The sequence below is a fragment of the Anser anser genome (genome assembly GCF_964211835.1).
Source record: "Anser anser genome assembly, chromosome: 2".
Classification (NCBI taxonomy): Eukaryota; Metazoa; Chordata; class Aves; order Anseriformes; family Anatidae; genus Anser; species Anser anser.
The window spans coordinates 96,497,570-96,512,293 of record NC_139721.1 but is presented as its reverse complement, the minus strand read 5'-3'; the positions used below and the strand labels follow the sequence as shown (position 1 = coordinate 96,512,293).

The 14,724-nt window shown below is 38.1% G+C and overlaps 1 protein-coding gene across 11 annotated transcripts in view; it reads right to left on the bottom strand.

Annotated features, from left to right (window-relative positions):
* The window catches only part of ELMO1 (engulfment and cell motility 1), a 304,941-nt gene that overhangs the window by 177,114 nt on the left and 113,103 nt on the right, over window positions 1-14,724 (bottom strand). For all 11 annotated transcript variants that reach the window (XM_083826075.1, XM_083826074.1, XM_083826086.1 and 8 more), the window contains 3 exons: window positions 12,579-12,629; window positions 10,780-10,902; window positions 9,321-9,452 (listed from right to left, as the gene is read on the bottom strand). In XM_083826075.1, coding sequence (XP_083682201.1) covers window positions 9,321-9,452; window positions 10,780-10,902; window positions 12,579-12,629 — 306 coding nt within the window. The remainder of the gene's footprint in view (window positions 1-9,320; window positions 9,453-10,779; window positions 10,903-12,578; window positions 12,630-14,724) is intronic.

Sequence of the window (14,724 nt, the reverse complement as noted above, 5' to 3'; positions counted from 1 at the left end):
GCCTCTCAAGTTTTGAGACAGAGTGATGGTTTGTTGCTGTCGCTCACAATGCCAACTCAGGCCATGTTTACAAATCAAACCTAAGCTTTTCTGGTTAGACCTTAAACTATGTTTACAATCTCATATTTTACAGATTTGCAGAGACTGCTGGGAAAAAAAATCCAGATTGCGAAAAAGTATCTCTGTCTTGGTGCATATCAGTCTTGCATAAACTCTAAGACACAGGAACAAACTAGTATTTCAGAAAGAAAATATCCCATCAGTCACAGCCAGAAAAGAAACCATGCTTAGAGTTCTGTAAGAAACTGTAATGTGCAAGCCAGTTTAAGTAACTTTCTATTCCCCCAAAAAGGTATTGTTTAGCTTAAACGTCAAACAATTGCTGGCAACTCAGAGATGGGAATTTACACCATAAAACAGTGTTTCCTAGTATTTCTCGGGCTGAAATAATTCTTCTGTAAGTAATTGCATACAACTGAGCTGTTCAACAACTTTTGCTAACAACCTACATCTAGTGGGATGTTAGTGGCCTCTGTTGTGTGATGTTAAAAATTAGGTAGAAGCTTTGTCTTGAAACGAGGTTCAGCTCTATTCCAAGTAATTCCAAGATGTATAAATACAGTAAATTAACAACTGGGCTTACTGATTGTGGTGCTCCAAATGTCAGTATACAGTAGTAAAACCCTTAATTACTTGCTTGGTATCATCATCCATTTACTTGTATTTCCTTTACCCTTTCCATTTTCTTGTAGTTTAAGTATTTTATCTACTTTTCTAGTACAGGTTTCAGTACCTCCACTTGTGGTTGCTCAGCTAGGGATGTATCAAGCAGCAAGAAACCCTCACCTGTGAGGTATCTTACACCCTAGACACCCAGGGGAAAAAAAAAAAAAAAAGATGAAGTAAAATAAAACTAACTTCTGAAAATAGCTAACCAATGCACATTTAAAATCTCGAAGAGAAGAAGAACTACAACTTTTCCTCTCTACCTTTCAGTCTTCCTCCTTCTGATGAAGAAATGCATGCAGTTTGCCAGGCACCTTCCAATTCAGATATTAAGCAGCCAAATAACAACCTGACTTGGAAGTGGCTAAAGTTTCCATGCATCCTCTCTTTCACATCTTACAGCAATCTTTAACAACTGCTACCACTATAGTTTTGAGCTACTTCTAAAAGGTTTTTTTTTGTTTGTTTGTTTGTTTGTTTTTTTAAGTCAAAACAATGATCTCTTTAAACCAAAGCCATCTTGATAAAACCTAAATGAAGTCACAGTCAAACCCATCTGTAGAGATTTGCAGGTATAATCCTTTACCTCTCTGGAAGAAAATGAAAAGCATCATCAACAGTAAAAAATACTTCTTCACTTTCACTAAACCACTGGATGCAGACAGAAACAACTGCATGATTTTTCTATCAAAGTCTCGATGGAAAACAGGCAGCATTCTGAAAGGCAGAGGGAGAAGGTTTATTTGGGAAGCTCAACACTCAAGAGAGAAATGCTTCAGAAAGCTCTTCATTATCCCAGAAAGTCAAAGAAACAGTATAAATCAGTAGGGAAGCAAGATGTCAAAAGCAAACAGAAACAGTAAAGATGTTTAATTGCATGTAACACTAACCTGAGCCACAGGTGGCATGGTCGTCTGACACTTTCCATTTTGAGACTTCCTTTGCTTCTGATACTTTACAACTACTCTGTTTGGACTGAATGCTTAGCATCTCCTTTAGGTTTTAGCAGAATCTTTGGTCATTTGTAGGAATGTTTTATTAAACACTGCATTGCTCTTATTAACTTTATTTTTACACTGTTGTTTTGCTGAAGAACTCCATCCCAGTCACGCTTTGTAAGAAGAGGTTCTAGTTTAGGAAAAGGATTGTTTTTGTGCCAGTCTTGAGATTCCTCTGGAATGTAGACTATATTTGGCCACATTATACAAAAACTCAGGATACACTGAATTTCACAAGTCTGTATGGAGCATACAGGGTTTTTTTGTTTTGTTTTGTTTTTTCCCCTGAAGGTGATGCCTGTCCTGGGCATTCCCTGGCCTCATCTTCAAGGCTTAGAGAAAAAGCAATGACTAGAAACCAGGAGTTGAGTGGACAGAAGCTAAGTAGAGGGACGCACGGTAACAGTGTGAGGAAAGAGTCAAAGCCAGGCATTTGGAAAGGTTTGGAGGAAGGAGGGGTGCAAGCGTGGCAGGGCAGAAGCTATGACAGAAGGGCAGGAGGGCTATAATTAGCCTGTGGCTGAACAAAAGGAGAGTAAACATCATGACTGAAGCAGAGTGAAATGTAAAGGAGGAGAAAAGCAGAGGCAGACAGAAGAAAAACTGCCTGTAATTAAATATCACAAAGAATGAAGGGAATGAAACAAGGCTTTAAAGATATTTTTCTGCCTTTTCTTAAAAACATTCAATGTTGCCGCTCTTTTAGTACAATGTGGGGGTGTTGCACTTCTGATGCAGACATATCTATGATGCAGATATGTATTAATATATAAAATACACAAACATTTGAAACATTTACATCAGTTTAGATGCTTTCACTGATTCAAGATCATTATTACTTGAGGTTCTGGGCTGTTATTCCCAGTGAATAGATCTTGTTCATATGATATTCCTATATACAGCAACAGGATTCTAGCAATAAATGCTACTCTCTTAAAAACAGGAATAACAGAACAGGTCCTCAAGTTGTGTTTTTTTTGTTTTGTTTTGTTGTTGTTTTTGTCTCAAGTTCTTCTACATAGTGTTTATGAAAACAAATACAGTAACATGAATTTCTGTGTCTCTACTTAAAAAGTGATCAAATACCAAAACTAATAGTCACTATACATCTACACTCTCTGATAACACATTGAAATAAAGATGTATGATTAGCCTTCATCTTCCAAAACTTACCATGAGGAATAAACCAGTAAAGACTTATTTCTGAAATACCCACTGAAAAATTTCAGGTTCAAAACTGAATCGTGGAACGCAGAACAAAGTTTGCAAACAACAGAGAACAGCAACCTCTAGTGGTCATAAGGGTTAAAAAAATTAATAAATGCTACATACATTCTTGTCTTACTCCACTTGTTCAATATTAAAAGGAACTTCAGTAGCAAAAGGGAAGACCATGTGTTTTTTTCTAGTCTCACACTACTATCTGCAATTTTAATTCTGTTAAATAAAGGGATACTTAAATCTATGAACCATGTACTACAGTGAAAGGTGAGAAGAAACTCCTTTCTAGTGAAGTTCCATTAGACCTGTTTTCTGCAATGCTTCATGGTGTTTAATTATTAGCTATCAGTAATAAAGGACAAAGGACTTTACTTTAGAGGGGGACATTGCTACATACAGATATACTGTCACTAAACTAAGTCACTTCTATCTCAGGGCAAAGCAGCCTATTCAAATAGCTCAGCAAAAGGCATTTTTCCTAAACTGATTATTCTTCCAGCAATAAATTATTTCACAAGTTTTGAAACAGTAGATATGGAAACAGAGGGTTGTGAGGGTAGAGAAAACAGTGGAGGATGGAAAACTACAAATAATTTTCAGGAGTGCTGAAAACCTGCTACCTATGCCATTCTCTCATTGAGCTACAGACTACAAGCTTCTCCATTTCAAGTTTAAAAAAGGACTTGATCTAGGCTGACACACAGTGACATTCTGAAGACGTTCTTTTGCCACTGCCAAATCCAACAATGGAATCTGAATGTAAGAAAGCATGACCTTTACTGTAGGTGAAGCTTCACCAAAGGATAAACAATGCAACACTTCTTATCGCTGCCTAACGACACCAAGAGGAGGAAACATTAGAAAGCTATGAACGGAACAGTTGCAAATGACTACTCAAATCCTTCCAGATCTCATGAATGACTCAATTTCACCGGCTCAGGGAAAAAATCCTGACTCACTACAGTCACTCTGACAGATAGATGGCTTGTGCTTGCAAAGGCAATGTCCTGAACAAATAATTCCCGTTTGCTGGTGGAAGAGAGACTACTTAAATCTCAGGCCAAACCTCTCAGTTAAGACAGCCGTGGACTTAGCCTGGTGAGAAAGCTATGTCTAGAAACAACAAGGCAACTTGCACCTTACACAGTCTTCTGTAACACAGTCACTATGTTCTTAATTTTGCAAATACTTGATTTGACACTCTCAGCTCTGCTCTGCGGAAAGTAACACTCACACGGGTGTAACAGAAGCCATACACTGAAGAAGGAAGAAAGTGTTCTGAAAAAAATAAAGTGTTGAGCATCTTTCCTCTGCCAGAAAAGTCTAGGGGAAAAATTTTTCCCCTTATCTCTAAATGGGGACTATCTTTAGGCTTCAGCTAGGGAACTATTCAAAGAGATTATGAAGAGCACCACAGGACCCCTGAGGAAACTTAATAGTTTTTCATCTTCAAAGCACTATTTGGATATTGTGCTGTGAAACAAAGGATTTTTTTGAAGAATGAGATCAAAAGAAAAAAACAAATTAGTTACTCATCTGGGACATGAAGATTGGGGGGCGGGGGGAGGCAAGTCTGAAAAAAGTCTCAGCAGCTCATCAGGCCTACATTCTGCCTAAGGAAGTATCAGGTATGCTTTAATTACTCTTAACTATTCATTGAGTTTCTTTTCTAAAGATCTCTACATGACAACCCTTCTAAAGTATCTATTATAGATAGCTTATATTAGAAAGTTTTTGTAATGTCTAACAAATCAGCTATGCTGCCACGTAAGGTCATTATTTATCCTATTATTCATGTTTCCCTTCAGACCTCGGTAATAAACCCCCTCACCTTATTCCCAGTCTTTGTACATTTTTTTTTTCCTGGATCCACCACTGTCAAACACGGTATATAATCCTTTTCATAAAGAATCAACCTCCATCTTTAAACTATTAATGAAATTTGTCCCCATCAATCCAATTAAAAAATAATCATATTTTCCTTAAATGCATCGTCATCAGTGCCTTTTAGCTTACATATGACTTCCTCCCTCTCAGCATTTGTGAACATGACATTTACACAGTGTTTAGCCTGGTGGAATAAACAAGGCAACCTTTTTAAGTCACCTCTTGTAAGAAATCTCTCTTATTGCTGCACAAGTCTTGCTCTATGCACTTGTCCTAAATTCAATCAGTCCCCAATCACTGCATAAACAATTAAAATTATGCAGTGCTCTAAATGATGTCACCAAAACACAGAAAATGTTCTTAACAGCTCAGCTGCTAGGAAACTAACTTTCCAGATATATTCTAGGCTAACATTTGACTTTTTTGTAACTACAGTGCACAATCTCTCCTATTTTTGCCTATTTTTTCCCTACTTTTGTCTCTGCTCCAAAAGGCCATCTAATTTGGTGTATGACATGGTGATTGTTTCCTTGATGTCTCCCAGATCTGTTTCATCAGGAGATTTCATCAGTATATGTTCACTCTTATGTCACCACCACAACTGTTTTCTAAGTTAAGCCCATGTCTACCTTTACAAGAACTACAGATCATTCTAAAATTTCCCTTTTAATTGTCATATTTTGTCAGACAAATCCTCACTGGCTTCCCATCTCTTGTACTAATGTCCATTTTATTTGTCTATACTAATAAATTCCAGCAAGGCTAAGAAATCATTATCACATCAGAGCAAAGAAATCATTTTCCATCTTGAATTTTTGCATGCATAAAAACAACTTACATTTTATTGAAATCAAAAGGAAAAAAAAAAAGCTCCACACACCACAAATGAAAAAATCTCAAACAGTTTTTCTTCACTGTTTAACTTATTTAAATTGCTTAGAATTTGGTTAGATCTGCCTCTAACTTTAACTGTCAGTGATAAGTTGTAGTGAATGTGTTTAATGATATTTACAGAACTATGAGAAAACATAACTCAAGAAATTGATATTGTGTATATCTGTTGCCTACTTTGGTTATAGGAATAAAGTTTACTCAAATGCAATAAGATTTTTGAAGCTTCACATGCAGTGAACTCTACAAAACTGAACAGCTTAGAAATTTCAAGAGCAATTTTATCATTGCCAACACTTGTACCTTTATCTATTAGCTATCTGTAACACAAAACTACATTATTATTTGCAAGTCTGCAAAACTCTACTTCTCCTACAAGAATTGCCATAGATAAACTGCTGAAAGAGATTTTAAGGCAGGAAGAAAAGAAGGAACTCAAGCTATTTAATTTGCAATTGCCTCAGAAAAATAATTCAATAAGGTGAAACGTATCTTACATCTCCTAATTGGGTCATCTTTTGTTGTATTTGTCAGTATTTTAGTAAATCTCTTCAAAACTATCTCTGCTGAAAATCTCTTTACCCATAATAAACTTCACACTGGACATCTCGACCATCTGGAAAGGCCCTGTGGTTGCTTTAACTGAATATAGGTTTCTAACTATGTAGTTTTACAAATGGTATTGTAAACTTCTGAAACCACGTCTGGACTTTCTCTTTTGTTGACATTACATTTGCAATGTGGCAAAGCCTTTTCATGTGGCCAAGAAAAATGAATAGAATTCCTGCATTTCCCATACAGAAAGACAACAAGCAGTCCAGGAACAACTGGATGGCTAGACATGGTTTTGCTCTCCCCCTCGGAAAGAACGTTTAATCAGTTCAAGAAATTAGCATCCTAACCACCACCACCAGTGGAATGAAAGCAGCATTCGAAGGCAGCCACCAATTTGGCTGGGTTTCTTCTCGTGTTAGACAGCCAAAAGAAAAGGAAGAGAAACCTCCCGTTATTCAGGGCACAGTTCGGTTTGTTTATGTATCCTTCTACCTGCATTTTTCAAAAGCACTGAAGACGTTTTAATGTTAGAGGTAAAAGAAGTAGGTGGGGTAAAGGCAGCCATAGGCTAACTGGAGGCCAGTCAGAGCATAGCCCATGTGTGAGGCTCAGTCAGATTCACTGTTTGAGAGCCAGCCTGAGCTCTACAACAGGCACTTCTCCAGCTCTGTGAGGAAGGTCAAATTCCTTTTCAGCTATGGAAAAAGTCATACATGTAGAGTCACCTGTACTCTCAGCTCCAAGAAAAAGTTCTGCTCAAGAGCAGAGTAACTCTCCTCACACTTTACAATTAACATATTTATCATTTGTGCATTGCCTCATTATTCTGTTAGGGGGATAACCTGCCTCCCATTAGGACCCTTATCATGGAACTCTGAAAAGCTCACTCGCCTGTATTTCTGATCTCCCATTATGCTTTCCTTCTATTTATCCTTCCACATTTTCTTCATTGTTTTGATCGCAGTTCCCATTCCCTCCCAGACTTTAATCGCCATTCCCTGTCGGAAAGCCATCAGAATTACATAGCAAATACTGCTGTTGTTACCCCTGACAACTGTTGATTTCTGTAGGCTTCCCAATGAACAGCCCAAATGAGAGTAATGAAGATAACAGAGACAACCCTGCTGCACACACACAGCATGAGCTCCTGCAAACTCAGACAAGACAGTAACACATCTTGATTCACACCAAGCATCTCCCCTACAATGCTATCAGTTCAAACACACTGTTGTTAATAATGACTTCAGCTCTGCTGAATCAAAATATATCCTGTGGGACAAACAGAAGCATTGGAAAAACAAGTGTCAGCCCACAACCCTATTGATCTTTAGTCTTTCCTTGTTAAGCAGCAGAAAAACAGGACTAGAATTCAGATCTGTGTGCTAGTCATGGCTCAGTTTATGTTGGATGCTTTATTATACAGACAGAGTTTTCCAGCTCCACCTCTAAGAAAGCAAGGTCAGACTTTCAGGGGTGCTAGATACTTAGGCATGCCAGTGACAGCAGTGGGATCTGAGTGTCTTCAACATCTCATAAAACTGGAATGCACAGCTAATATCCAAAAGTGATCAACCACAACTAGAGAACACTTGTTTTAAATTTCACCTCTTTTATTCTTCCATATGCCATAATCTCTGTACGTACAGATCCACAACGACTTCACTACACCTCAGCATTCCCTCTTGCCCCCTGCCCTGAACCTTGTTTATCACCATTTCTTACTTGCCAGTGGTTACTTTTCCACCAAGTATGATGGAAGGTCTGCGAGAACCAATCTCTGTTCTCATTCACCACAAGCTAGAGGGTCTACATTCAGCCCGTTTATCTCTAAACCATGGCATGCATTTTCCTTTAGTTCTAGCCTTGAGACCCCAAAGTCCTCTGCTCATCTCACATAGGAGTTGCCAATCTTAAAAGCTGAGATAGCAATGGTCTTCTATGACACAGAAACAGAGAACAGATTCATAGTTTTTGTTGTTGTTGTCTATCGAGATTCAAAAGCTTCTTCAAAGCACTGATTTTACTATCATGCTTACAACGCCAAGTTCCTTCCTTTCCCCTTACTTAAGACTCCTTACAGATGCAACAGCACTGATACAGCAGTAATTTTTCCTCACTCATCAGTAATGAAAACAACTACCAGAACCCAGAACGCCTCCTCCCTAAACCACAGGGGAACTGGGTAATCCTGAGCTCTATGCCACAGAGCTGAGCAGAGCACTCAAACTGCACAGCAAGCTTCAGCTTGTACCGGTGTTTGAAACCACCCTGCCTCTAACTGTGGCTACCGTACCACATTCACTGTCTATCTGCCAGGCCAGCAGCAATCGTGTACCATGCAAAGTATACAATTTTACCTAAGGAGAAAGAAAACTGCATACTAACCTAGAGTAAACAATAAATCAAGATACTGATTGCAGAGTGTGCATGCGTGCGTGCATGCATGTGTCCGTGCATGCATGTGTCTACCCTTTGCTTCCAGAGGGGGAAAAATACACATTATTCATCAGTATAAATGCATTCAACAGTTCAGCCAGATTGTGTTGTTTCAGCCAAGACCAGATCTCTAAGTGGTCTGAGTAGGTCAAAGTGGGAGTTTCTGCATCCCCTACTCACAGATGAAAGGACTTCAAACAACCAAGACAAAAGATCCTACAAGTAAATGCTATAGATAGAATCCTACCTCTGATTTATTGTGCTCATCAGTTCACATTATTACTAAGAGTACAATAGCTTTACAGGTTTGCCACAGATCTGTTAGACAATGCTTGTTCATCCAAGATTTGATTAAGTTAAATTAATTATGACATGTCATGAAAAACTATGTTCTTCCACCTTAGATAGTTATTTCTTCCAATTAACCCTAACTTCTGCTAAAGCAACCCCTTGGGGTTAAAAAGATTTGCAAAAAGATAAAGAAACTATCATATTCTCCTGTTAGTAATAGCCAGAAGATCAAATAAGAAAAGTGACTGATTAGAGAATGTACTACAACAGATGCATTCAACCACGTACAGTGTCCCACCACCCAAAAATACTCACAATAAATCCAAGTTTTTTATAGTCTCGCGTATACATAGATTTGCGTTTCTCGATACTGCCACTACTGTTGTTAGGTTCAGATTCTGCATCAAATGCAATTCTTCTCAGTTCAAATATGATATCCCGTTGAGCCTGGGTTCAAACAAACGTTAAAAAATGGTTAAAATAACTGACCTCTCATTTTAATAACCAATACCACAAGGCTGTTTCAAAATACTGTATTCCCTCCATTGCCCAACCTTTATCTAAATTCCCTACCTTCTTACTCGAAGGCCGTCAGCAAGAATGACTTTGTGGTTCCCATTTTCCAAAGGTCTCATATTTGTGGGGTTCATGCAGAAATGTGTAAGGGTTGACTTCCAGAAGCAGGACCCATGTTAGCAAGGCCACTAACTACACACTTGATTTTAACCACAGACATGAAACCACAGAAGCCAAGAGATCACACTTCAAATTAAGCTGGTATTTAGGCACTTTGCTGACTTAAATCAAAATGGCTCAGTACTCTGATCCTTCTGGTGACTGTCTATTTCTGCTGACAAGGGAATGGGCAAGAGAGGACTTACTGCAGCTACACATCACTGGAAATGCCTCCAGACAGTGATAACCACCCCACCATCTATACTAACAACACCGTATCAGACAGTCTGTGGAGATACGCACTAGGTATTACATTCTCCTGAGAGTCAAACTCTCCTGCCTCAAACTGAAGAAACAGGAAGGGGATAATCCTATAGCATGATGTTATTCAAGTTTACAACTATCTTGCTCTCCCATCTCCTTTTCTTCAAATCCTAAGCCTTAAGAAAATTCCCTCTTAAAAATGAAATCAGATTCCCCTTCATACAGCACCAAAAAGGAAACACACAAAAAATAAATAAACAAACAGAACACATCTTCTCTCGTGTTCACTGGTTCTATATCAAATCTTTAATTTCTTTGGGGAGTGCCTCTTTATGCATAAGGCTGGTGTTTGGACACAATGAGCAATAAGACGAACAACTACTGTACAGGTTCATAGCAACAAAAATTACTTAGATCATAACATCATTTAACCTCAACTCTAGAATATTAGATAGTTTTCATTTAAATATTAATTTTTAGCTCTACAGGAGCACTTTTAGGAAGGACCGTGCATCTCAGTTGGCTCTGAAAAGTACAAAAAAGAAAAAAGGCTGTACTGCTGGCTTCAGAGTTCTAGTTCAGGATGACACCAAACTCAGTTCATGAAGCTACATGCTAAGGAGAAAGGCCTGGCCATCTTGCTGTACTTTTGCACACGGAATGCATTAGCCAGTTCATCTTTCAACAGCCAGAAAACAAAATCCAGCATCACAACCCAAGTGAGAGAGATTAGGTAAGAATTCCTGCCAGTGTCTTTTCCTCCATCAAGAGTTTTACGCACAGCAACGAGTAGCTGTCCTCTCCCTGTTCTGAACAGGTCATGTCAGATGCTTACCTGATCCTGTGGATCCATTTTTGTCATCATTCTGTCTTCCAGAAGGTTAAAGGTAAGTACTTGGAGAACATAAAGCTGATGTGCCATTTCATTATTGATGGCCCTCTGTGCCCTGATAACATGCTGCAAAAGACAGACAGACTCCAGTGAACACCTCCATATCAGAAAATCCCACCAGGTGGACTCTGGTGTTTCCATTTCTGAAAGAATGTGTTGATATGCAATAGTGTGTGTATACTCCAGAAAAAATTTAAACCAAAAGCAGCGCTACTGATCTAGGTATTCAGATGAACTACAGGCTTCATAAGAAATTCTAAGGAGCAGGACTTTACACTAATAATGCACTGAAGCTTTCTCCTTTTAGCCACTAGATAGAGCCTGTGCATGTATGAGAAGTGGTGAAAATAAAAACAAGCAAACAAAAACAGAAGAGAGGGAGCAACTGAAGAAAAATTAACTCCTTAGCAAGAACATTAGAGTTCTGTTTAAAAAAAAAAAAAAAAAGAATGTATTAAGAAAATATTTAAGCAGTTCCCTGAGCATAAAGTTTTCAAGCTACCAACACAATCAGTAGATACAATGATACAACAGCGCTACTGCTGCAGAAGCCAACATTACGTGGCAATCCGGCAATCCAACTTTGTTCAATATGAGGAAGATGGCTTGGAAATGCATTGGTGTACAATACCTTATACATACAGGGCTACACACAGCAGTTACCAAGCTGATGGACAATTTCACACACAACACACACGCTGGCTCTACAGGGGAAACAGGCCCAGGTATAACTAAACATCTCAGGGCATACATAAGGGAAGAATCATCATGTAGGAGATGGATACAAAAATTGATATTGTACAGCTCCAGAGAATAAAAGAATCTGTCTGCCAAAAAGTACTTGAGCATTTTATGACAGTATATGAACACTTAAGAATGTTATCCTTATGCTTACACCAAATTTTTATAAACACAAGCAATGCAAAACCATGCCTTCTGAAACAAATTCTGTTTTGTTTTATTGTTGTTTTGTTGTTTTTGTTGTTGTCATTTTGTTTGTTTTTTAATGCATCACTAAAATAATGACAGTGAGTGAGAAAGGGCAAGGGTTTGTTTGTTTCTTGTTTGGTTTTGTTTACACTGTCTGGTATCTCATGACAGATACTGAACTCATCCCTTTTAAGGAGAATTTCCCCTTGTTTCCTTGAAGATCTGTTCTGCGCTAAGGTCAAAGACAAAATCCCTGTGATTTTCCAAGACAGCAGAAGTAAGTCTTTTATACTACATTCATTAACTTCACTCTGGGCTATATATCATGCTTTTGTGTAAGTGGTGACAAATCATATGCAACTTGATATCAAGACACAAAATCACCAGTGGAACCAAAAACACAGAAGCTGATTTTGCAAAATGGAAAGCCCTGTGTGGCTTGCATAGCTGTCGTCAGGTCCAAACCTTAACACAGAGGACTTACTATTAATGCCTCAGACATTCCCTAGTCTGCACAATTAAGTTCACATTCTCCATAGGAATAAAACCCTTGAGGTATTATTTTTTATTCAGTATTGCATTTTCATGAAGAAACCACAATTTATTGGGCTGGAAAGATACCCGTTCTGATCAACAATTTTGAACCCACTCAATAACCAGATCTTTAGCTTGTGTATCACAGGCTTCAAAATGTATCTTGTGAGATACAAGAGCGCAATTACAATATATGAAGACAAAACCTCTACGCACCAAAAGTCAAGCCTGCTTTTCTCTCTAGTAGTGAAAAGTAACATTGAAAATTATATACTTACAGTTAGGATGATGGAGCGAAGCTGCTTTTGTGCCAAAATGTTTGCCATTTCCTAAATTAGAGAAAAAAGTAATAGCTAGAAGCAAGCATTTTAGTGTTACATTTATAAGAACAACACCTTAAAAAGCTTTAGTCTTATGTTTCTACAGTGTTTCTTTTAAGCAAAATGAAACAGTATATCAACTACAATTATGATAGTTATTTTGGGGGCCACAAACTCAGATTGCTCTGCTAAGAAAAAGAGGGGGAAAAAAAAAGCCAAGTCCTCACCAGCTGAGGACTTCAGTGATACAAACGCAGCAATGTAAGATCTCAGAGGAGACCTTTGCAGGTAAAACAGAGAATTTGCATACACCTGTTCGAGCACAACTTCCCCCTGCGCCTCCCACTCTAGAACACAGCATTAAATGTTTCTAATCTGTCAGCCAGGGCTTTAAAAGCAGATGTCAAACAACATGCATATTTATGTTAATATTCTGGCTGTTTCAAAGTCACATGTTCTAAGTTTTAGCCTAGAACTCTGTTTCCTCTTAGCAAATAATACTTCTCCCCTGTATTTTGGCAGCAGTGCTGAAATTGGTTCACTATTTTGCCTTCAATTTGCTTCTTTTTCTAGAAGTAATGGCCAAGTCACTATCAACCAGGATTTGTTTTGACTTTCATTTTTAGACATTTGACTAGGAGAGAATATTTTATAGTGATCAAGCAGGAGAGCCTAGAGTCCTGAACCATACCTACAAGCAAATACCTGTTTTTAATTTTCACCATGTTTTCCATGAATATAAAAATGTGTACGTGTGCATGTGAACACACACACTAGCATATGCAATGTAAACATCTTATAACACTTAGCAATTATCATGGAAATACTTTTACATTCCTGTTTACAAAACATACACTTTAAGGATTTGGATAATTTGCTTAACATATTGCACACTGCTATTTAGACACCGCTTACTTATACGTACACAATAGGGTAATGTTTGGAACTAGCTGTATTTTCAGTCAATGATCTACTTGTGTATCAGCTTTACATAACGCAGCACAGCAAATCAACGCTGACACACGCTTAAGGACATTCTTAGAATGCACTGTCAGTCTGTGTAGTTGGCACCACATCAAAATATTGTTCACATTCAGGAGAAATAACAAAACATCTTGCTAATCTTTGTGAGAGTTGGAAAGTAATGTAGAGTACATACCAGTTAGTTTTATATTAAAAACAAACAAACAAACAAAAAAACTAGAAAGCAGTGAAAATGAGACTATTGTGTAAAAATGAAGAGCTGGACTGCTGAAATGTGGTTGCAGAAATGATATAAATAAAGCTACTGTTAGGGTGAGAACTTGCTTGCAAGAAGAAAAGAATTTTAATTCTGAGGCAGGAGGCAGTCCTGGATGCTGACTGTTTTCTTTGCACCAAAACACAGAAATGGTAAGGAAGAAAGATGGGACCGAAATCTTGAGCAACTCAGCTTTCAAGCCTTTTCTGGTAAAGCTGGTTTCAACTGCATGTAGCAGCTGAAGAATGAACGATACAGATGCTTCCATCCCCTTTGGAAATGCCCAACTGAACTGCAGAGGGAGCTCTAGGCACATGGTAGGTACACCTTATGTTACAGAGACCAGACTGGCTCTGCCTTTTCAAAGTATGTCCACTGCAAGAAGACAGACAGGTAAAGAATGAGGTAGGTTTTTGTTTGTTTGTTTGTTTTTCCTCTCTGCATTCAAGCCAAAAATTGGAAATTCATTCTACTTTTTGGAAACAATCAAATTCTCACTTCAGTCTTACACCTGGAAATTAAAACGCCATTACTGGGTTGTCATTTTTGGTCACTGAAACTGTGACAGGAGCAACAAGCATTCACAAAGCCTATTACTACAACAAAACCAACTTTGTCTCCAAGAAGTCTGCAGAGCTATTAGCAGCTGATGAGCTGCCTCTTCTATAATAAGTATTGTAGTAACAAATGAGAACAAGAATTATTTGACAAAATTTGACACCTCATTTCCCATAGCAACATCTCTGAAAATGCAAACAATTTGGGGAAATAGGAAAAAAAAAAAGTGTTTCAAACATCCACGATATTATTTCATTGCTCAACAGGCTTTTTCTGATATATAAAGGGTTTGTCCCGTTCCCCCCC